Below are 25017 nucleotides of genomic sequence, written 5' to 3' on the forward strand. Positions count from 1 at the left end.
ATTCATCTTGTCCTTTTTCATAGGATTTGAGCCAATGGAACTTCTTATTCCAGCAGAATAAACATAGTGAGCATATTTTCCTTTCTTCAATGAATCTAGAAATCTTGCCTCAGCAGTAAATTACCATATATTTGCACAAAAAAAAAAACATTGAAAAATTATAAACATAAGTCTTTCAGAGAATGCTTATTATTTGGCGGGTGGATAATTCTGTTTATCATCAGTGATAGTCTCTGCCTACAGTCACCAACTAGTTTTTGAGCACCTACCATTAGCCTTAGAGTGGATTTTCATGCCACTCAAATCCAGTGCTCTCCATTCTGAATGATAAGCCCTAAGCGATCTAGTCCCTCTCCATCTTTAGAAGCTCCTCTTCTCCCACTCTTCCTTCACCTACTACACTTCCAAATTTACAGATATTTCTCTGATAGTCAAATATGGCAAATTTACCCGCATCTCCGAGATTTGCATTCCCTGTCCCCATGCCTGAGGCCTAGAATGCTGTTCCCCAGTCATTGCATACTTGGGGGTATTTTTATCACAAGAAATGACCATCCCAGTGAGAGTTCCTCTAAAATGCAATTTAAGTCACCACCAATGACTTTCATTCCTTTAACTCTATTTTAATTGCCTGCATGCCATTTATTACTACCCGATTGTGTGTGTGTGTGTGTGTGTGTGTGTGTGTGTGTGTTTTGTTGGTTTATCTGTCTTCCAACGTGGGAGATGTGAGCAGGGATTTTTGTCTGACTTCTCAGTTACCTAATCTATTCTAAGATATCTGGCATATATTAGGCACTCAATTATTTTTTGAATAAATTAATGAAAGAATGCTTGTATATGCTTATGTCATGTGCCCAGCACTCTGGTAAACATCACTGATGGAGGCGTCCTTGAACTTGTTCTGCTCTACTTGTCCCCTTCCCTTCTCTTATACACAACCTGCTATCTTGAAAAAGTCATCAGTGTTCTGTTCTTCCGTTCTTTCTACTTACAATAAACCCGTTACAGTCTGGCTTGTATCTCTACCCCTCAAATAAACTGCTCACAACGGTTTCTAGTCTCCAGCAACTTCCTGATTGCTAATCCAGTGGATTTCATAGTCTTTATCTTATTTAACCCACCAGTAGCTTTTGACAACTTCTTCCTCAAAACATTATGTGTTCTGCCTTCACATCCATGACACATCTCTTGCTTTGATTTCTTTCTCTTAAACCACATATATACTCATGGTTGCAATTTTGTGTCACATCAAGTAACACAAAGATGGAAAAATAATTTCTGCTTAATAATTTCATGTCTTCCTGGCGCTCTATACCTGAACAAATTTATGAGCCACTGCAGTGAGTGAGTGAGTGAGTGAGTGAGTGGTACATGCTTGTATGCATACCTGTCAAAACTATGCTTGACGACTTTTAGCTTGTCTTAATTCATGAACCACATTCTTTTATTGGAGAATATAAGACCTTTGTTAGTTATCATATCCCAGTTGACAATAGCTGAAATTGTAAATTCTATTTTGTGTAGCATTTGTAGTCATTTTCAATAGAAAAGATCTTTTAGGCTACTGTTATCCTCCAGTTTTCCATTTTAGGAAACAAACTAAAAGTAAAGTTGAAGAAGATTTTTATAGCCTATAGATTATTTTCCCATGTCAATAACATAAAACCTCCACAAGCCAACTGTTTGCCACATTAAACAGTAATAATGAAATTAGTTGGCACACCAGCACTGTTTGTTATAGCATCCCAATAAAGAACATAAGCAGGGTGCCTGGCTGGCTCAGTTGCGGGAGTGTGCTGCCCTTGATCTCAGGTTCATGAGTTCGAGCCCCACGTTGGGCATAGAGCTCACTTTAAAAAATAAATAAATAAGAAATAAACTTATCCAATTTCATTCCCATTCTCACCTCTTTCTTCCAATCTACAAAAAAAAAAAAAAAAAAAAAAAAAGGAGTGGGAGCGCTATTAGGTTTTTCTCCTTCTGTTTAAAGCCCCTGCCACCTCAGGGGTTTAGCTCTGTCTTCTCCCTTCTCTCCTGTTTTCACCACCTCCCTCTCTACTAGCTTCCTCACATGTTCAGATCTCTTTCTCATTCTAATAGCAAACTCTACCAAATCCCCTTCCTAGATGTTGCTCGACCTTATTCTGCCCCTTGTTATTCATGCTTCTCAAAATAATACATACCTGCCATCCCCTTTTTTTCTGCTTCTGTTCAATTTTTTTAAATATTTCTTACTGTCCAATGTAACATACATATTGAAAAATGCATAGTTACATTACACACACTTAAGTTATAGAACACCACTGTGTTCAAGAAATAGAAAATTGCAGCTACCCCAAAACCTTCTGTGCATTTTCTCCCCACTGGAAGTAACTACAATCCTGGCTTCTGTGGGGAATCATTTTCTCATTCTTTATGGTTTTATCACCTTTGTATTCATCTCTTCACTCTTCAACCTGTTGCCTTCTGCTCTTTATTACCTTTCTACCAATTCCAAAATTCTCATACTAAGGTTATCCGTGAACAATTGCCAAATCTAACAGATGCTTCTCAGTTCTAATCTCACTAAGCCTCTGCTGTATTTTCCATTGCAGATCAGTTCACCCTTCTTGAAACTACTCTCTAAGGTCTATGACTATATTCTCCTGTGATTCTGCATCCTTCAGCCTTTCCTTCTCTGTCCCTTTCCCAGGTTCCTCTGTCTGCCCCTTAAATGTTATGCCCAGGGTTCCATCCTGAGCTCACCACTGTTCATATTGGGTACGGCGATGCTGTCCACTCGGGTCATTTTAGCCTCCACTATTATATGGTAGATTTCATTCAGAGCTAATCTTCAGCTCACACTTGTTCCCTCAGCTTTAATCTTACAGAGACAACTGCCTAATGGACATCACCTAAATACACAGCATCCCAGTTAGACTTCATCATCTTTCCCTCTAATTTCCTACTGTTTCTGAAGCAGTTGTTGGCACCCAACTTAGAAACCTGAAAAGCATCGTAATTTCTCCTTTCCTTTATTCCTCATATCTTTTCAGTGTTCAGTGATACCAGTTTTATCCCCTCATGTATTGGCCAAATCGATTCCCTTTTTCCTATCCTTGTTACTCTTGTAGTGTAGACCCTCGTCACCTCATTGATTTCCTAACAGCCACCTTTTTCACTGCATCTAACCTTCTGTTCATATTCACGCCCTCTACAACTACAAGCCAAAATGGTTTTTCCAAAATAAAATTCTAACTACTCTGCTCCCATATTTAAAACAACACTTAAAATGGAAAAGCCCAGATAAACCCCAAGTTCTTTAAGATGACTTTAAGGCCCTCCCTTCTTTTGCCCTGCTTTCTCCAGCCTCATTTTTCAGTCTACCTGGCTACGCATGTTATACTTTGTCAGCATGTATGCTTTCTTAGCTTCATGCATTGTTCATGCTAGCCCCTCTTCCTAGGATTTTCCATTTGACTTACACCTAATCCTTTAAAAGTAAATGTAAGTTTTGTAAGCATTCCCTGACTCCTTCCACCCCATCCCAATGATGGGTCCCCTTTGCCACTCCATTAAAACCTTGTACATGTTCCTCACTTTGCTTACATCTTCTGTCATCATCTGTTTAGATGTCTTTCATGTTCTACTAGCCTGTTATGCTTCTCTCTCTGAGATACCTAATACCTAACACAGTACTGGGCACAACGCCTAATGGAATGAGGAGCGAAGAAGAGGAAAGCACATATTGATGTGAAGTGGAAAAGAATTGTCATGTTGTGTACTTTAACACAGAGAATCATCTGGATGTGAGATCCTAAACTCTAGGAGGCAGTATTTCTAAAGGATCTCTTGCCTAAAAAGAGCTCTTTGGGAAAGAATCAGGTTTTAATTTTCTTCTAACATTTAATAAACGCTCACAAATATTCATGTTGCAGACCAAACCTGGACCACCCAAAAAGCCGAAGACCCCTTCTGGACAATCGGCCTTAGTGTATTGCTACAACTGTGGGCAAGAAGGCCATTATGGACACGTAAGTTTGAGTAGCATTTGGGCATAACACATTCTGTTGTTCTGGGAGTGGTTGCTGAAAGATGAACTAAAAAAAAAAAAAAATGTAATTCTGAATGCTTACCTTTTTAATAAACTAACATCCTAAAGTAAGACTTAATGTATTTTCAGCTGATTTGCTTTTCCCATCCCTGCCAGAGAGATCTGTCAGAGCACGTTCTTCTAGTTGTTTTAAATATACACGAACAACTTAGGCTAAAACAAATAAAAGCCTCATACAGTCAATCAGAGGAATAAAAGTAGTCACCAAAATGGTTACACTTCTCATGAGTTCTTATGTTTGCTATTACTTTGACACAGCCAAAATCATGATTGGAGATTTTCTATGTAGTTCTCCGGTATCTCCAGCTTTCCCTGATACTGTGTTCACTTAAATCTTCATCACTCACGTATAAACCCTGACACTAGTGGAAAGACAGAGATACTGTATCATTGACTAGCCTGTCTGCCCCCACAGACGTCCAGATTATCCAAGCTGCATATTCCCAGCCCCAGCTAAAAGGGCCAAACTGTGTGTGTTTTAGGTGCAAGAGTGTCAAAGCAGAAGGAATTTGTTGCTGTGAGATGGGAGGGAGTCTCCTAGCCAGTTGTCTCATTAAGTAAGAAACAGCAGCAGCGCATCCCAGAGACAGGATGCGATGAGAATAGACTGCAAGCTCTCCTGCATTCTGGGAATCCTGAGGCAGAGGAAGAAGGGCAGTGGCACAAAAAGTAGAAAATCTGTATGGAGAAATACATTCCTAGTCTCCCGGTAGGCTTCTAACAGCTTAGAAACCAAAATAAACTAAAATCAAATGCGATCTGATGACAGGAGGTAGAAAGCATTCGGGGGTAGAGAGTCCTCAAAATGGGAGTCCTCAAAACTGTGAGCAGTGGGAAGGGGAGGGGTAGTGCTGCGCTTTGTGACTCATGGGAGTCCCACCTTGAATTTTGACCGTGGCACCTCACGCAGACCTTGGGGCTGGACCTCTGCAGCAAAGGGAGAGACACAACACAGTTGACCAACAGGTGAAATTTTTCTTCCACGTTGGGGCAGCAGGACCATGGAATGAAGGATTACGACATGGAAGCTAGGGTGAAGTTCTGATCCTCAGGTCTGGCTTTTGCTCTGCTACTGACTTCACCATGTGACTTGAACAACGCACTCCGGTCTTCAGTTTCTTTATCTCCAAAGCAAAGAAGTTGTACGGGGAGCTTTCTCAATACTGACACTTGGATGCTGTTTCCAATGTGAACAAATCCATAGTATGGTGACATGGATGGAGAGACCCATACTCCATTTTCATAGAATGCACATTAAAAACTTCGTTAAAGAATACTTTTTCTTACAAAATTACCAGCTCTAGATCTTTTCCTGCTTTGTGCATTCCACCTCGTTGCCAAAATCCAGATGTTGCCAACACTATTTAGGAAACCTATTCCCATGAGTATTCCACTGCCACGCAGATCACACATATGTACAATTTATGCTTGCTGACCTCTTTAAAGCAAAAGGGTGTAATTTTCCATTTATGTTTGTTCAATTAAAGAAAAACAATTATAGTTGGGCACATATTGCTTACTAGTCAGTCCTGTTAATGTAGATAGGAAATATATTAAAAACATTTGGAATTTATCCCAGAAATCTAGATTTAGATAGTTTTTAATTTACAATAAAGCAAATTTGGCAGCCTCATCGCTGCCATAGATGAAGAATTCTAGATCATCCACACTAATGAAGAAGATCAGTGGTGTGGCTAATCCAGAATAGTAGATAAATTATATAGCCAACTATCAATTGTGTGTGCTAATGGAGGGGACCAGCGATGTGGATAATCAAAACATAATTTACATTTAGCTTTGGAAAATATTTATCGTATTGTATGGCTCTGTATAGCCACGCCAGTCTAGACTGTACAGGATCCAAATAGAAGACTGTGCAGATGATTAAAGATGTCTGAGGACCCCTCCCCTTCATTTGCAGAAATATAGCTCTATAGATGTTACTGAACAGCCTCTTCGTATAAAAGGTATTCTGAGGTGAATGTGGCACCGCCCTTCCCTAACCTCACTCATCGTGTAGTTGGAGAGGCAGGGACAGTCCTAAGCAGCTTCATATCAGGCAAACTACAAACTACCATAGAAAACAGTAGTCACTCTACAGAGAGACTACTCCAAGAGCGTGTGAAAGTATGAGTGGGTGCTGGGAGTGTATCAAGATCTTTAGTACCTCTTTGTAATTGCAATTTGCTCTTAATATTTTATGGTTAGAATCTCTCTTAGTCCATTTAGGCTGCTGTAAACAAGCTACCATAGACTATGTGGTTTATAAACAGTAGAAATTTATTTCTTAGGGTCTAGAGGCTGGGAAGCCCAAAGTCATGGTGCCAGTAGAATTGATGTCTGATGAGGGGCTGCTGCTGCTGCTGCTGCTGCTGCTGCTTCTTCTTCTTCTTCTTCTTCTTCTTCTTCTTCTTCTTCTCTTTTAATGTTTATTTTTGAGAGAGAGAGTGCAAGCAGTGGAGGGGCAGAGAAAGAAAGAAAGAGGGAGACACAGAATCTGAAACAGGCTCCAGGCTCCAAGCTGTCAGCACAGAGCCTGATGCAGGGCTCGAAGTCATGGACCATGAGATCATGACCTGAGCTGAAGTCAGATGCTTAACCAACCGACTGATCCACCCAGGCACCCCGAGGGGCTGTTTTTAATAGATGGCACTTTCATGCTATGTCCTTACATGGTAGAAGAGGCTAGGGATCTCTATGAGGGTCTCTTTTATAAGAACATTAATCCCATTCATCAGAGCTCCATGCTTATGGCCAAATCACTACCCAAAGACTCCACCTCCTACTACCATCATCTTGGGGATGAATTCTGGTTGGGGGTTGGGAGGGATGGGCACAAACATTCAAACTATAGCAGAATCTTAGACCCAAATCTTTTATGGGTGCCCTTTCTTCTGGAAACTTAGAGCCACCATGGATAGTGATTTCTAAAAGTAATTCTTGGGCACCTGAATGGTTCAGTCAGCTAAATGTCCAACTCTTGATCCCAGCTCAGGTCTTGATCTCAGGATCATGCTTTCAAGGCCCACGTTGGGCTCCATGCTTGGCATGAAGCCTAAATAAAGAAATACATATGTATGTATGTATGTATGTATGTATGTATGTATGTATGTATGTATGTAATTCTCTAGGCTACCATATAGGTTTGCCTTATAACTTCAGGATCCAAAAAATTCCAAGAAGATCCTGAAAGTCAACAACACAGTACATCTAAAGATAGTTGGAAGAAGGAAATAATAAAGATAAGAACCAAAATTATTGAAATAGAAAACAAAATTAATAGCATCAACAAAACCAAAAGCTAGTTCTTTAAAAACATTTTCATTTTTAGGGGTGCCTGAGTAGCTCAGTTTGTTAAACATCCAACTGCAGCTCAGGTCATGATCTCACAGTCCATGAGTTCGAGCCCTGCATCAGGCTCTGTGCTGACAGCTCAGAGCCTGGAGCCTGCTTCGGATTCTGTGTCTCCCTCTCTCTCTGCCCCTCCCCTGATCATGCTCTATCTCTGTCTCAAAAATAAATAAAAACATTTTTAAAAAATTAAAAACATATTTTTTCCAAAAGAAAAGACTTAGGAAAAACTACTCAAAGAAAAAAAAAGGTACAAATAGTGAATAAAAAGTATAAATAACTTAAAATACAGTAAGTTTTAATTATAGGAGAATACAAATTTTAAATAAGCTTTGCATTTAATAAAGTTCAAAATTAAGTCTGAAAATACAGATAAATAATTCTCTAGAAAAAAAATATTAACCAAAATGAAGAACAAGCCTACATGAACAAATACCACTAAAAAAATTAAGTTAGTAATCAGAATTCTCCCCTGAAATATATCAGATCCAGGGAGTTTTATTGTCAGGTTTTACCAAACCTTTATTCAGAAACAGATCATCCAAGAGAACACTACCCAATTTATTCTGTGAAGCTATTATAACCTAAAACCACTTCAAAATATTTATAGAATGATACCATTTTTATGAAGTCTGAATGCTTCAAATTTAACACTTGTTTATTAGAATAGTCATTAGTAGTAGTAAGAGTATAAAATGTATGAGAATGGCAGGAACCAACTTTAAGACAGTGGCAACTTCTGGAAAGGGAAGGAGACAAATGAGGAATGGGAAAGAGGATTACACGGAGGATTTCAATTGTATTATTAATGTTTCAGTTCTTGGAGCAAAAACAAATAAATTAAGGTAAAATGTGATTTGATAAAGTCCAGTAGTAGGTACAGATTGACATTACTTTATTTCCAATACTTAAATGTGTATTTAGAATGATTCATAATCTGCAAATCAGGCTCTTACTAAGTGTGTGGCTGCCAGCTCAGTCAGGTATCTTAGAATTACAAGTCAAGTATATTTGCCAATGTTAGGATAAGTCAGCTAAATTTTATGTGGCTATTTCACATACTTTCTTACTAAGAGGTGTTCTAATTTGCTTCAATACCTAGCTAAGAAGAATTGGACATTTATAAAATACATTTTAGGCAAGATGGCAGAGGACAGAAATGGGGAAGTTCCAAAGGGAAACCTCTTTCAAAGAAAAGAAAAGTTGGTCTCAGACATGCTGAATGGATATATGTCAACAGATCATGATAAATAAAGCCTATTCTATTGGATGTGGCTCAGGCCAACGATGTGGATTTGGAAACTAGCAGAGGTACAAAAGCCAGAGTCATGCAGGTGGGGAGCCGACCTAGAGAAATGAGTGAGAGGAGTGATCTCTTGAGCGGGGCAAGGAAAGAGAAGAGAGGATTCTTTTGGGGTATTTTGGAATTACCTAGGAGCATTTTCAAACCAGACCTAACCCACCACCACCATCCTGCTCCCCACCATAAGGATCACTGCCCTTGTTAGCAGTATTGGTTAAAATAAGCTTGCAAACCATTTGGGTGAAGGGAAAAGAGCAAAGAGCTAAGAATTTACACTCGCATTTAGGGTGTAAATGTGAAAGGAGAAGCACTTGATGGAAGGCTGTTGGAAGAGACAGACAAGCAAAGGTCTAATACAACATAAGGCCAAATAAAGTCTTTAAAAGAGGAACAGAGCAAGTTCAGTAGAGACCCAGCCCCCCATTGCTGTTAGCTCAGACTGGGGGAGGGGTTTGGCAGGGAAGACTGAAAAAAGACAAGAAAGGTTTCATAGGTAAAGAAGTAAAGAAAGAAAATCCAAGCCTGAAAGAAGCCTGTAAGCACAGTTGGGTGTGATTGGATGTTGGTTTGGCCGAGCCTCCCAGCAGGACCACATCCTGAGCCTCAGCGTGGGGTATCCGTGATGTGGGACTGTCTCTAACCTCAGTGGTCTGTGATCTTGCAGTTAAGGTTGCCTGAGCAGTGCCCTTGTGACATCCTAATTTCAAATTTGATAATTTGAAACAACTTGCAGGAATGTACAGAAAGACGAATGTTTAACCAGACCTTTCCAACATCTCCATTCATCTACTACTATGATGACAAATATGAAATTCGGGAGAGAGAACAGAGAATAAAACGAAAGGTGAAAGGTATGTTGTTGAATTCTTGTGAGATTACCTTTGCAGTAGTTCCTAAATGTCTTCCTTTATACGGTCTTTGCCTGCTTTGGGTGTCATTGGTTAGCACAGAAAATGTTTTTAAATAATTACCATAGAAACCAGAACTTTCTTGATCTCCAGTAATCAGGCACCCACTTCAGAAACCCTGCATTATGATCTGTTCACACTAAACATTTTTTTTCACATCATGACCATTTTAGAAAATGTCCTGAAAATACTTCTATCCATACAGGGAAGCAGGGTTTTAAAGGCTCTTTTTTTTTTAGAGTTTTCTGTTTGGCAAGTAATTATTTTTTCCATTTGTATGTCTCTAGTATTTTTATGGAAAGAAAGGCTTCCCTGCTAGGTGATTCCTGGAGTTTCCCCAGAGAAGTCTATTCTTACCAGCCATGATTACAGCAGAGCTCCAGGGTCCACAGCCACCTTCTGTGATTCCTTTACTTAACTGTTGATAACATGAAGTTCTTTTAGTTTATAATTTAGGCCTACTTTTTTCTATTTCTTTTGTGCTGTAGTTTACTAAGTTTAACAGTGGTTTACTCAGTTACTTTTCTTGCTTTCAGGATGAAATAGTTCTATACTTCTCAAGTTGACCTATACATAATAACTCTTAGAGCCTTTTTGGTATTCTTTCTCCATCCCACCCCCAACTCTCTCTGACTTAAGGTCTTTTTCAAAAGGAATTATTTTCAACTCCTGCATATTTTCCATATTACATTTCATATAAACTCTATCTCAACTATATATAGAGAGAGATTACAGTACATAAAGATATTTATTAGGCAATTAAATTAAAAAAGAAAAGAAATGCACCAAAGTGTCCCCTCTGAATTAAAAGATTATGGCTCCTGTTTTATTTTTATACTTTTTGTATTTCACGGGTTTTCTGTAATGAGTGTTTATAACTTTTATAATTCTAGGAAAACCATTTGTTTTCACTTTTAACTAGTAGTAATATTGGGAACTCTGTGGCTACCTTGAGGTTCTCTGTGATCCATTAGAATTTTCAGGCACCTGGGTGGCTCAGTCGGTTGAGCATCTGACTTCAGCACAAATCATGATCTCACAGTTCATGAGTTTGAGCCCCACATCAATGGAACCCACTTTGGATCCTGTCCTCCTCTTTCTGCCCCTCCCCTGCTTGCCCTCTCTCTCCCCCTCTCTCTCTCAAAAATAAACATTTTTTTTAGAAAAAAAAATTTATTTCATGCTAAAGTCTATAAGGAATTACCTTTGCTCTGTATCCTAGAGTTCACTTTTTGTGAACTTTATATTACTTTGCATTTCATCCCTTTTTTTTCAATGTTTATTTATTTTTGAGAGGGGGGAGGTGAGGTGCAGGAAGGGGGACAGAGGATCTGAAGCGGGCTGTGCCCAACACGGGGCTGGAGATCTCACGAACTGTGAGATCATGACCTGAGTCAAAGTCAGTCGCTCAGCCAACTGAGCCACCCAGGCACCCCCATCCCTATTTTTTTATTGGCCACTTCTTTAATCTGTCAAGGTTTTGTTGACATGTTAGTTTTTATCCCTCAAACCTCATCTCTCATTTACCCCATCAGAATCATGCCTGTCAGACACTTGTAGTAAAAGGGTGCCAAGTCCTGGTAAAGTGTAACACCAGATCTGGGACCAAAATGTCTGAGATACACACATGTGTGTGTTCTCCAAGCCAGTGATGTCTGCTCTGGAGGAATAATCTCCTGTCCAGTTTGGCATCCACCTATAAGTACTGTGACCAGACTTTATCTTCAGAGGGTGATTGAAATGTCATGAGACATTTGATATATCTTGTTTCACTTCATCGTCAAAGGCTGTTTCTTTATCCCCGCCATGACTTGAATTGGTCAGATGTGACTTTTCTTCACAAAGCTGAGATGATTGCTTTCACTAGTCTTCGTCTCTATCATTCAACCTAGTACACCTGTACTGAATAGAATAAATATCTTTGGATTTCTGGATATTTTCCATTTTTAGCAATCAGAAATACAGAACTATAACCATACAATTTTTAGCGGGTGAGTTTTACCTTAGTAAGGGCTCTTTCTTTTTTTTTTTTTTTTAATTTTTTTTTTCAACGTTTTTTATTTATTTTTGGGACAGAGAGAGACAGAGCATGAATGGGGGAGGGGCAGAGAGAGAGGGAGACACAGAATCTGAAACAGGCTCCAGGCTCTGAGCCATCAGCCCAGAGCCCGACGCGGGGCTCGAACTCACGGACCGCGAGATCGTGACCTGGCTGAAGTCGGACGCTCAACCGACTGCGCCACCCAGGCGCCCCAGTAAGGGCTCTTTCGAATGTTGTATTATTAACACATTTCATTGTCTAGTTTCCCTGTCTGCTGAGTTATTTACAGACCAGTGTGAGCCGTGTGTGGACTGTCTGGCTGCTGAATATGCAGAAATACTTTTATATTTTCCAGAACTCCAGAAAAATGGGGATTTTCCAAGGCAGTTCAAGAGACCTCACATGGAAGCAGCAGAGAAGAGGCCCCCCCATGGCAGGAGGAAGAGCCATGCCTCGCGGAGAAACAGCAGGTGGCCTCAAGAAAAGAAAGAAACCCAAAAAGAAGCGAGCAGGAGCTGCAAAGAGCGTGAGAAACACAGGAAGGCTGACAGGGCTCATGAAGTGGAGGAGGACTTCCCCAGGGGCCCAAAACTCCATTCTCCTGGCACCTTCAAGACCCAGAAGGGTCCCAAGTCCTTCCACCACTCATCACATTACCACAAGCCAAGAGAAGACAAGCTGCCCAGAGACGGCAAGCGGGGCAAACAGAAGAAAAAGGAGAGCTATTTGGAGGGCGATGGCAGTGATAATTTATTTCTCATTAAGCAGAGGAAAAAAAAGTCCAAGCTGTGAGGCAGCTTCTGATTTGGCTTTCCAGTGTTTGTCTGGTCTTCATGCCTGTGACATCATGGCAATCTGTTTATGATCTATGATTAAATCCAATGAATTTTGTTTTGTTCTTTTTGTAATCTCGGCCGTACCCGAAACCGATGCACAATGACCATGGAGACCTCCATTCTCTGTGTCCAACAGGTTATTAGGTATAGAAGGGAAAAAAAAAAAAAAAAAAGGACATGTACTCGGATTTCCCCCTTTCCTGTACGTCATTTTTACTCAGAATCCTAGGGATAAGAAGTAATCTTTTCAAGAAAAATTTTTAAAAATACTTTTTTTGAAAAAGTAAAAGCTCATCAAATATAATTCGTATGCTGTGGGAGTATGAAAATTAAATCCTTGCAGGAAGAGAAATCAATGCTAATATGAAAAATTCGTATTTTTCAGCATTACTTTTTTTTTTAACATTGGAAAGGGGTAATAGCTATAAATCTAAACCCAGCTGTCCTTGCTCTTGAAGCTGGTGGCATAATCTTCTGATGGTCAGAGCATCAGAGGCGGAAAGATGACGGTGCCATCACTGAAGCCCTGAAGAGGCAGAGACACTGGCCTATAGCAAAATACAAGTAAGGAACCCATCCAGTAAATGTCATAAGATAGATTTCCTGAAACAAGTGAAAAAGAATCATTAAAAGGTTTAACATAATCACAGTGCAATAGTTTTCACCGTTTTTACAGCCACACTTCAAGAAGACTGTCAACTTGGATGTATAGAGACAGATACTGCCCAATTAAAAAATTATTCTGTTTTCACGGGTTTTTTAACTACCACAAGACTATACGGAAATTTTTGTACCTGTGAATTTTTGTACTTACAAAGCCTAATGTTAGAATAAGAAAAATAAAATGTCTGAAATAGAGTAAATAAGTTTGTCATTTATGTAAAAAGTCAAGGATTTGGGGTGACAAAGGGCGTGCTTGGGTTAGACAAGTCACTAGAGTTATAAAATCTCCATAAACTGGGTTCAAAATGCCCTTGTTGCCCAAGCACTAGCTCTATGCCGGAATAAAATGAGATGGAGTCAGTTAACTCGGGCCAGTTTATGTTAGATTCTTAAGTTTATGTTTTACTCTTTGTGAAGTACACGAACTGCTGTGTATGTGGTAGGATCAGCTCCCTTCACCTTCCGGCGGGGAGGGGAGAGTCTCCTCGCACTGAAACAGCTTCAGCGTAAATTGTGGCTGCACAGTCTTTAGTCCCCCGCCTTCCCTGTGGCCGCCCTGCTCACGGCGAAGTGTAAGCGTTCTTTGTGTGTTGGTTCGTGGCTTCCTACCATCAGCTGGGATTGTTTTGACTCTCAGGTAAGTGGCCAGAGTCTTTTAACACCCTGCTAAAAGTGACAGCCGTGAAAAATGGCTTCATAGAGTGGTAAGTCTTGAAATAATTGGTGTTATTCCTCATTAAGACCTAGGACAAGCCTGGCTTACTATTGGTGCGGTGTGGCTAGCATTCCTTCGGACGCAAGGGCCTCTTCCAGGCAGAGAGGGGATTGCCGTTCTTCAGGGTCTTTCATACATAGCAGATTGTTCGGAGAATGGAAGAAATAAAGCTCTTTTTTTTTCCCACTCGTTTCTGCACATTATCCTATTTTCCCAATTTTTTTTTTATTAGACAAGCATATAAGGATATAATTTATACTTCAGGTCCATGCACTTATATGCAGATAGGAAAGGCAGCTGAGCTCCTTTACCTGCGGGCATTAGGATGGCAGGGGAAGAGCAGAAACACCGAGGACCTTCTGCTCCATTTCCTCTTTGTTGCCTTGGCGCCCGATTCTTACACCAAGTGTTCAGTTAGAGTCAGTCAGGGACTCACACGCTAACTTTCCATACAAAAATAGGGAGCTTAAAATATATTAGAGGCTCCACAGTTGAGCAGATAATACTTTAACTGAATAAATACAATTGAGAAGAAAAGCAGATGTCCCAAACAAGAAGAATCTGTTTAGTTGCTAAGTTTGAGAAGCCTGAACACCTTTTGCCTCTGGCCCAGCAACCTGTGTGGCTCCTTTTCTGGGTTAGATGTTGGTCGGTTTGGCATTCTTAGAATAGGGAGAGAAGTGTCTACTGTTCTGTCAGCGGCAAGTCTTGCTTTCATGGACCATGCTATTTGCAGCATTCAGTCTTTATTTTTGTTATACAAGGATTACATATTAATCTTAAGGGGAAAAAATTTTTTTAATCATATCTGATTCTTACACCCAAAGATAGAGTTAAAATTCATAGTGTCTGTCCTTCCGTACTTTTCTTCTATACGTATTTACGTTGTTCTGTAGTTTGTTTTTTCACTTAATGCATTGTGAAATTCCGGTTTTCTAATCAAATATCATTAGTGCCTATATCATTAGTTTTAATGGCTACATGATTCCCCGTTTATATGGCTATACCATAATTTATTTAATCAGCTTCCTATTGAACGTTTTGGTTGTTTCTAATTTTAATTATTTTTAAAAATCCTATGCACATCGTATCTTCTCTGATTATTCTATTTGATAAAATAGAATTTGTGGGTCTAAAAAATATGCATATATTTCATGCACATCTTAATGCATATTGCCAAATTACATTCCCAAGAAGTCATATACTGCCCAGTCACTTACACATTCCTGGTAGTGTGTAAGAGTGTTCATCTCCCCACTCCCACAATAATGGGATACTGTCATTCCTTTCTCCCAATGCCTCTCTGATGAGCAATGAAACACTGTTTGTTAGTGCTACCGTGAAAAGATTGATGTATGCTGTGTGTGTGTAAAGAGACAGATTAACTATCAATAATCTGTTGATAAAAGATATGGAGAGAAGCTTCTCATAGGGAAAAAGTGAAAATTCTTCTGCCAACAAAAGATAACATACAAAAAAATAAAAAAGAGCCTTTCATTCATTCCTTCATAGCTATCTCGATCCTCTGATATTACCATTTTTGGTTTTCACAGTTTAGAAGGTACTACTGGCATCTTGTGACTAGAGGCCAAGGGTGTGGCTACACATCCTACAAAGCACAGGACAGCTCCCCACAACAAAGAGTTACCCAGCCCAAAATGTCTCATGTCTCAAAAGTAATTCTGTGGACAAGAAGGAATTCAGGTTGCATGCCATATCCGAGAGCAAGAGCCAGATGTATCCTTCTCTTACAAGGCTTAGACTTTCATGAGACTGCACCAGTATTTGAGGGTTTGGTGGGACATATCCCATTCATCTCAAATAAGGACTGCTAGCTCCATGGCATGGTCTACAGACCTTTTGGACCACTTTCTGGAAGAACAAGGCCACTGAAGACTCAGCTGACTGAGGGGAATCACTTACTAGCATAACTGGGAAACAGATATAAGCGGGGCACCAGGAGAGTATAAACTCTGTCAAGATAAATAATCATGGGGTGAGAACTAAAAGTCAGCTGGTGGGGAAGGAAAGAATTGGAGATTATCTAGTGGAACATTCGATTGGTTAAGAATGTCAGGTTGTAGGAACCATCACCAGGATCCAGGCCAGCAAAGGTCCTTAGGTTTTACTTGGGGTTAACTTTGGGTTAACATTCAGAGAAGTACCATCCTTTGGAAGACACCGTCTATTATGCGTGCCGTGCAAGGATTCCCTTCACGTGATGAAGCTGTTTCACTGTGGCTCTAGCCAGAGAGAACAACTTAAGTTGCTGGTACATTTATACAATGCACATTGTACATACCCACCCTCACAGTTGTGAAATAAATCACTTCTTAAACTCATTTACTAGGAGGTGTTTCCAGTTAAACCCAGTAAGGGAATGGGGAAGTGAGACAGGGAAGAAGAGAAGGAATCCAAGCCAGATGCCTTACGTCCCGTTCAGATCAAGGCGCTAAAGTGTGTGTGTGTGTGTGTGTGTGTGTGTGTGTGTGTGTGTGTGTGAGAGAGAGAGAGAGAGAGAGAGAGAGAGAGAGAGAGAGAGAGAGAGAGATTTTTGTTTTGTTTTGAATCAGTCGTTGGGGTGCCTGGGTGGCTCAGTCAAACGTCTGACTTTGGCTCAGGTGATGATCTCCTTGTTCGTGAATTCAAGCCCCACGTCAGGCTCTGTGCTGACAGCTTGGAGCTTGGAACCTGCTTTAGTTTCTGTGTCTCCTCCTCTCTCTGCCCCTTCCCTGCTTGCGCTGTCTCTCCCTCTCAAAAATAAACATGTAGTAATAATAATAAAATCAGTCATTGTTTAAGAGCTGCTCTCAGGAGTCTTTCTCAGTCCATTGGTTCTCTATGCATCCAGGCAAAGTGGGTTTGGCAGGCAGGCAAAAAGAATTACTTTTGAGCAGGCAGCCCACTGACAGAGACACAGGGATATGAGCAAAATTCCAATGTCATCTGCTACAACCATAGTCTCAGAACAGTCCTCCCCACAAAAGGATACTTAGCAATCTTAACACCAAAGTAATTTCTTAAAGTATTTTTGAATGCAGAAAAATACAACTTTATTATATGTACCCACTTTCTCAATAAGCATAACAGTGCAGAAGATCAAATTTATTGCAACATTTGTCATAGTGCTCAAAAGCAGTTTCAGGAATTTCTACTTCCAGCCAAGTTTAGTTAGAGTAACAGGGACCAGATTCACCCTGTCTTTTGGAACCATGTAAAAAAAACGTATGAAGCAGTTTGTAAGACACTGGAGATCAGTCAAGGAAGGACAGTGAACTTTGAGAGATGGCAGACCAGAGAGGGGTGCCCTAGCTGACTACTGAGAGGTTTCCAGACTATGGAGCAAGGAAGGGAAGCCCAGGAATGGCTTGGTGGTCTCCCTGCATTAAGGAAACGGAGCTGGGAGTCTGGAAAAAACCAAGTGGCTTGAGTCTGCAGGTCAGATTACCAGAGAGGAGAGAACTGTACAGAGAGAATCCGGAGATCTGCAGAGGGTCCCCCTCCAGCCTTGGGCTGAGTACTGGTCAGTGCACGTGGGTGAGGAAAACAACTGAAAGGATTAAAGGAAATCTGGAGCTCACACAGGGCCAAGAACCACTTTTGTTCTCACCAGTCAGAGTGGAAAACTTAACAGTTGATGCAGCACTGACTACAGTACTCAGGAGAGTCTTTGCTGTAGTGATGGGGAAAGTTAGCCCTGGTCTCAAGTCTTCTCTGATTCTGCCTGACTAACTTAAGAGGAAGACCTGAAAGAATCAAATTGTTTCCAATACAACCAATTCCAAGAACAAAGCTCAAGAGTATTTATGGGAATACAAGAATATATAGTACCCAATAATGTAAAATTCATGGTGGAATACTATGCAAAATGCTAATTAATCTATAGTGACAGCAGATCCATGGTTGCCTGGGGGTGGGGATGCTTGGAAAGGGTGGGAAGGGGCACAAGGAAACTTGGGGGTGGTGAATATGTTCATTATCTTGATTGTGGTGACGGTTTCACAACTGTATACATATGTCAAAAAAACTGGTTTCATTTATAACGTACTGGAAATATTTTAATGTTTTTTCACTGAATGGAAATATTGTGAAAAAAACTGAGCAAGACCAAGGATCAGTAGTCCACAGACCATCTTGTTTTGTTTCTTGCTTTGCTCCTGTAAGGCTGAGAAGAAGACTGATTACAAGGCAAGTGTCCAACAATAGAGGCCTGGGGGAAGGTAGTAGTTGCACCAGCATTAGGCACCATGGCTCACAGGTCAAGTCTAACTTCCTGGCCCAACATTCAAAGCCTTTCCAGCCTTATCTTCTGTAGTCTTCACCCTTTTCTTTCTCCTCTATTCTCTTCACCCTTCTGGTCCCATTGGATGGATGACCAGGCCCTGGACAGGTCATGCTTTACCTATTCTGTTGATTCTGCATACACTATCCCATTCCATTTTTATGACCACCACAGACAACATAAATCCTCCTCTTTTCAGTATTCCTATTGCCTCCTGAATTATTTACTCAACAAATGTTTGCTGTTGACCTTTTTTGTTTCTGGTAGTATTCTTGCTTGAGGTGGACTTGATAAAGAGAAATCCCAAGCCTCAGGGACTGACAAGCAATTCAAAACACAAACACAAAAAACAAATAATTTGTCATAGAGGTGAGGATAGGGATGGATATGGAATGGCCTTTTTGGGAAGAGTCCAGGGAGTCTGGGCTGATCTCTTCTGCCCAGGACCTCCAGTGACTCTTCATAGCAGAATAAAAGTGTTCTGGTTAACATGAGGGGGAAAAAATTGTTCTGGTTAACAAAAGTGGGGAGAATCCTTCAAAGAGAAGGAACCATGTCGGTACAGGCATGGAGGTACAAAACAGCAAGGGTGCACCCCATAGTGTTTTCCTGGGGGTATGGTGACAAAGCGCCACAAACCAGATGGCCTTAAACAACAGAGATTTATTCCCCCATGCTTCTAGAAACCAGAAATCCAAAATCAAGATTCCAGCAGGGTTGGATCCTTGATGCTCTAGGGGAGACTCCATTCCATGCCTCTCTTCTTAGATCATTGTAGCAGTTGACAGTCTTTGGTGTTCCTTGGCTTGTAGACTCATAACTCCAGTCTCTGCCTCCACCTTCTCTATGTGTGTGTCAGCTTTAGGGCACACCCTAGATCCAAGATGATATTATCCCAAATCCTTAATTATGTCTGCAAAGACTTCATCTCCAAGAAAGTTTGCATTCATAGGTACCAGGGTAAAGACTTGGGTATATCTTTTGGGGGACTATCCAATCCACTACACATACCAAGAACTGTAAGAAAAATTGCTTCTACCAAATTGTACTTTGCTTTTTATACCCTGAGTTTTTACTGGAGGGAGACAGTATTTCATCTGTTACTTTTCTGTCTGACTTTCCATTCTGAATCACTTTCCCTAAGACTATTTTAACTATTCATAATTTCTCATCTTACATATATCCTTATACGTCAATCTCTTTGTGAAATAGGGGCCAATAAACTTATGAACTGAAAAGCATCTATCAGATTTGGGGGCATGTGGCTCCTTGGAATGAGTGGAATTAGCAGCCAGGAAGGAGAGAATGTATGTCTCTTTCTAAACCCTTGACTATGGAAGGTCAACAGGACACAGGATTCTGGCTGGAGTCAGGTTGCTGTTGACGTGAAGGTGCCAAAAGAGAAGAGTGTGTTGGAGAACTGAAGAAAACTCAATTGATGGCACTCGAGAGAAGAAATGCATCCAGAGGGCTGAGCAAAAGGAGTTGGAAGCAGGTATGTAGACAGGGGAACAAAATGAAGAAGTGGTATCTGTCTTCGGTGTCTCCCTTTTGGTGGAAACATGTTCCAAGAATAAGGGGATAGAGGTGAAGGCAGTGGGGAGGTATGGAAGGACCACCAAAGGAAGGGAATTGGGGAGGTTTTGGTGGGGGGGGTGGGGGGTGCAGGGAGTGGTCACTGGAATGGTGCTAGGGACCCAGAGCAGGTGGGAGACCAGGAGTGTCATATCTCCTATTCACATGAAGAATGGTTCTCTCTGGAAATGCCCTGTGGCTGCCCAAGTGAAGGGAGAAGACAGGTACACACATAATTTCCCATGGAAAAACCAGACCATCACTTCCTTCTTTCTGAGTTGTCTACTTTAATATCAAAGAGTTCAGTCCCGTATGTACTGGTGAATAGTCCTTTTCCATTTCTGTGTATGCCCCTTCCTGCCCATATATCTACCAAACATAACTCAGCCTCTTACACATGACAAACCCTTGTAAACACATTGCTAATCAGATGTTACCACAAGGAAATGTGCCATTTTGACCTATGATAAACGTGTGACCTCTCTGGGCCTCAGTTACCTCGTTACAGAATTTGAAGCAGTGGGATCAGCCTGGATGAGTTCTCAGTACTCCCTGCTCTGGTATCCTGTAGTCTAATGGTCATGGGTAGTCCTTGGCTTCACCAAATCTGAATCATGATGACCAGTGGGCACCCTTTGGTCTAAGAGTGACACAGTCCCCGGGCAGCCCAACTCTGCTGGTTGTATCCAGATTAGCAACTGGTGGCCCTTGCAGTCAGCATCACCCTGGCTGTCTTCCATGACCCAGCCTCTGAGGGCCTTCTTGCTCTGTGCATCCTCCTCTTTGTCCATCTTCTAGCTGCTCATATCAGGCCCAGCCCCTATCCCAGGAGTCTTCCATCCAACTCCTTGTGGCCCCACAGGCTACTATCTCATTCTTGCCTCACGAACCAATCACTAAGGTTGTGGCTGGTGCACAGCCTAGGGACTTTATGTAAGTGTGCTGTGATAGTCGGTGAAATGTCACACTTGTGGTCATTTTTAGGAAAAGTTTAGTACCATAATCCCTCCATTAGGTACTGTTTCAATGGGGAACCCAGTTTCAACATGGATTATACTCCTTGCGGCACCTTTTTGAGCACATAACTGGCCTTAAGTGCTTAGGACTGGCTGTTCTACAATAGCTCCTAGAGGCAATTCTCCATTTTTAGCTTACACATGATTAATAGTTCAGTCCCCAAAGTCATAAGTAAGGAAAAGAAATTACATAAAAAAACAGAAGCCATAGTTCCCACAGCAGCAGCAGACACAAACCCATAAAGAACCCAGAATTTACACCCCAACCCATGCCCTGGTCAGGTGTGGCCCACCAGATCCCCACTGAACTAGGACCATTCCAACTCAGTAAACACTTGAACATCTCACCTGAGCCAGGTCCAGTGGCTCCCTCTCCTTGAGCTCTTTCTCTAGTGGGTGAGACAGATGCACCCCATTCAGTTCTACAGCGAAGATCTACAGGATAGCTGTTAGGTGCCAGAAGGTGGCTTCAAGTCGGGAGAGGGTGAACATGAGCTCTCATTGTAGGCTTTGGTGTTACACAGCTTGCTTGTGTTGCTCTGTCAAGGCTCAGACAGAAAAAAACAAGACTAAGCTTTCTAAGTTATCAATGTGAGGTCTGTCATTCAAATGGAAGATAAGAGCAAAGAAAATAAAAGTCCACTAGCAAAATGCTGGAGCAGAAATAACCCTGCTCTTTCAGAAAACAGCCACATGTGTACTTCCCTAGAGAAGTTTAGTCCAAGAGGACTAATTTTTTTCTAATCAAAATTCAGTGCTTTAGACCGGGGCACCTGAGCAGCACAGGCGGTTGAGCATCCAACTCTTGATTTTGGCTCTGGTCACAATCCCACAGTTTGTGAGTTCGAGCCCCTGTTGGGCTCTGCGCTGACAGCGTGGAGCCTGCTTGGGGTTCTCTGTCTTCCTCTCTCTCTCCGCCCCTCCCCCATCATGCTTGCTAGTTCTCTCTCTCTCTCTCTCTCTCTCTCTCTCTCTCTCTCTCTCTCAAAAATAAATAAACTTACAGGCACCTGGGTGGCTCAGTTAAGCGTCCAACTTCAGCTCAGGCCATGATCTCAGGGTTCGTGGGTTCCAGCCCTTCTTGGGGATCTGTGCTGACAGCTCAGAGCCTGGAGCCTGCTTTGGATTCTATGTCTCCCTCTCTCTCTGCCCCTCCCCGCTCGTGCTCTCTCTCCCTCCCTCAAAAAATAAATAGACATTACAAAAACAAAAACAAAAAACAGAAAAATAATAAGCTTTAAAAAAACTTTAAAAATTAAAAAAATTTTTCACTGCTTTAGAAGGAAAGTACTAAAGTACTGTCATCTGTTATAATCCATTACACATGTTTCTGCCCTCAGAGAGCTTCCGCTTTAAGTGAGAAGAGAGAGAAGCCCTAAAATGGGTGGCAGTAACTCAAGTAAGAGGCCCAGACGTGAGACTGCACAGGAAGAAGTCACTTCCAGTGTTAGCGACGGTGGGACCCAGGAGAACTTCACAGAGGATTGGAAAATGCCTTTGGAGCATAGCAAAGACTTTGAGATGCAGGATGAGAGGAAATGCATTTCAGCAGAAAGCCAGGTATGGGCAACAGACTGGCTGTAGGAAAATCTAGGGCAGACTTAAGAAAGAAGGTCTAGTCCATTTGCCTTCACTATGGATGACATGAAGGGGGAGGGGGGATAAATTGGAGCAAGATCACTGGAGGCTCGGAATTTCAGGCCCAGGAGTGTGGTCCTCTGTTTCATTTTCCTTATCATAAAGGGGAGACCATATCCTCTCTCCTACAAAAACTGAAGTACCAAATACATACAGGAGCTATGTATACTACTTGCATAGTGTCTGGCACCTAGAAATGACTCATAAGGAGTGGCTGATGCCATGGCAGTGGTGGCCCTAGGGAACCATCATGGATGTTGAGTAGGGAGGTGGATGGCGCTCTTAGGGATGGGTTTTACATTGACACGGCACTGCATCCATTAGCACTTCTGTGATGTTAGTCCTCGTCTACATTGCTTTTCTCCTAAGGATTGAGTGTCCGTTATCTGCCTTTGCCAGAGAGGTGGTAGGCAGTTGTTGCAGTCAGAGCTCTCCAAAGAAACCAATAGGATATGTATGTAGAGATTTGTGCAGTTGTGGGGCTAGCAAGTTCAAAATCCATAAGGCAGATCAGCAGGCCATATTTCTATCTTAGAGTTTTTGTTTTGTTTTATTTTTAAATGTTTATTATTTTGAGAGAGAGAGTGTGTGTGAGTAGGCAAGGGGCAGAGAGAGAGAGGGAGAGAGAGAATCCCAAGCGGGCTTTGCGCTGTCAGCACAGAGCCTGACACAGGGCTTGATCCCGTGAACCCTAAGATCGTGACCTGAGCCAGCATCGAGAGTCAGACTCTTAACCGACTGAGCCACAGAGGTGCTCCTCTATCTTATAGTTTTGAAGCAGAATTGCTTCCTCGGGAAACCTCAGTGATTGCCCTTAAAGCCTTCAACTAATTGGATGAGGCCCACCCACATTTTGGAGGGTAATCTGCTTTACTCAAGGTCAATTTGTTGCTGATGTTAATGACATCTACAAAATACCTTCCCGGCAGCATCTAGACCAGTGCTTGAGTAAACAACTGAGCACCTTAGCCTAGCCAAGCTGATACATAAACTTAACCATCACAGAGGTCTTTATCTTAAATATGGAAACTGAGGCAGAGAATGGCAAACTGAGGCAGAAACTTGACAAAACCCTAATCCCCAATGGTATTACCGTAAGTTATCAGGCTTGCCAGGTAATTTATAAACCTTGGTAATAATTTGATTTTATTCCTGCTTCCTACATGAAATTCCCCACGGACCCAAGCCAAACATCTCTGGGGTATATTGCACCAGACACCGATGCAGCTGGAGATGCAGACTTTGCCTTGGTGCCGAGAAGCCCTTCCTGACTGAAGTTTCCAACAGCGGGGCCGGCCGCCTGGGACGCGATGGGCTCACGGTCCCTGGAGGTGAGCGACCACCGCTTGGAGGAAATTCAGGCGTCTGCTGAGAGTGGGGCCAGGGACCAGGAGAAAGCTGCCCAGAGGGTCTCTGCACTCTGATAACCTTACATATTAGACATACTGCTGGCAATTAGCGGCTCCCTCAGAACGGTCCCTGCTTCTTCCTCCTCTCTACGCCGCTCCGCCACCCCCAAGCAGGGCATCAGAGGCCGGGGCAGAACACAAAACCCTGAAATGGAAACCAGCTGCGTGCCTTTCTCACCCTTCCTCCACCAGTCCCTGTGCGTGGCCAGCCTTGCCTGGTTGACCTTTCCGGGAGGGGAGTTTGCCAGACTCGCTTCTGCCTCAGCCTCCTTTCACACTCTGCCTCACCCTCCACACCCACCCCCAGCGGAGCCTCGGGGTCCCAGGGGACCCGCCATCGGCCTGGACAAGTCATGGGTCACCAGCCAGCTCTTTTCTGTGCCTACACCCACTAATCGTCTCTTCCTGGTGATTTGCATGGTAACCCTCCTGCACTTGGCTGCTCAGGGGAGTTTTCTGGTTTCATTGCCTCAATTAATCTAGGTCTCCTGGGCCACTCTGGATTCCCCTGCCACCCTGCCACAGATCTGGCCTTTAAGCCTGCCTGCCTGTGCTCCTTGTCTCTTCTCGAGCCCCCCCTCATCCCCCCTGCCCCGCTTCCTATCAGGGAGCCAGGTTTATGCACACAGCACCATCCTTCAAGGGATGGGGAGACTGGCTGCCGAAGGAACTGACGTTCTCATGGGTGTCAGAGTTGCAAAGGGCATATAATATTGTCCAGTACACTTTGGCCCACCCTACTTCACTCCCGTTTCACACTGAGCCCAGAGCAAGGAATAGGCCTGACTGTGGTCATACCTCCGGTAAGAGGGAGAGCCAGGCCCAAACCTTGGGGCCCTCTCCCTTGGTCCCCTCTGTCTCCCTCTGCCACACTTTGTCAACAAAAAAAACAGCTCATCTGAAAACTTCAAGTGAAGAGTGAATAGAAAATGGGTTTAGTGTTCAAAAATTGTGTTTGGACAACCTTGTTCCCTCCAGGCGCCCTCTGCTCAGACGGCAGCTATTTATAAGAGGCTCTGGGCATAGCCATGAGCTGGGCTGTGGCATGGGAGCCAGAGGCCAGAGGGAAAAGAGACATCCCTCCTGACCAGGAGCTCTTTTGGCACTGGGTGAACTGGGTGCCTCCGAAGTAACATCTCCCCCACAGGGTCACCATGAGGAGTCAGGGAGCGAATGAATGCAAA

The 25017-nt window shown here is 42.3% G+C and overlaps 1 protein-coding gene across 4 annotated transcripts in view; it reads left to right on the forward strand.

Moving 5' to 3' along the window:
* The window catches only part of ZCCHC7 (zinc finger CCHC-type containing 7), a 254447-nt gene extending 241049 nt beyond the window's left edge, over positions 1 to 13398 (forward strand). For all 4 annotated transcript variants that reach the window (XM_045043122.1, XM_006939290.5, XM_006939289.4 and 1 more), the window contains 3 exons: positions 3921 to 4016; positions 9484 to 9601; positions 12055 to 13398. In XM_045043122.1, the coding sequence (XP_044899057.1) occupies positions 3921 to 4016; positions 9484 to 9601; positions 12055 to 12491 (651 nt within the window). In that variant the 3' untranslated portion in view covers positions 12492 to 13398. The remainder of the gene's footprint in view (positions 1 to 3920; positions 4017 to 9483; positions 9602 to 12054) is intronic.
* The last annotated feature ends 11619 nt before the right edge of the window (positions 13399 to 25017 follow it).

The sequence above is a fragment of the Felis catus genome, chromosome D4, assembly GCF_018350175.1.
Source record: "Felis catus isolate Fca126 chromosome D4, F.catus_Fca126_mat1.0, whole genome shotgun sequence".
In the NCBI taxonomy this organism is placed as follows: Eukaryota; Metazoa; Chordata; class Mammalia; order Carnivora; family Felidae; genus Felis; species Felis catus.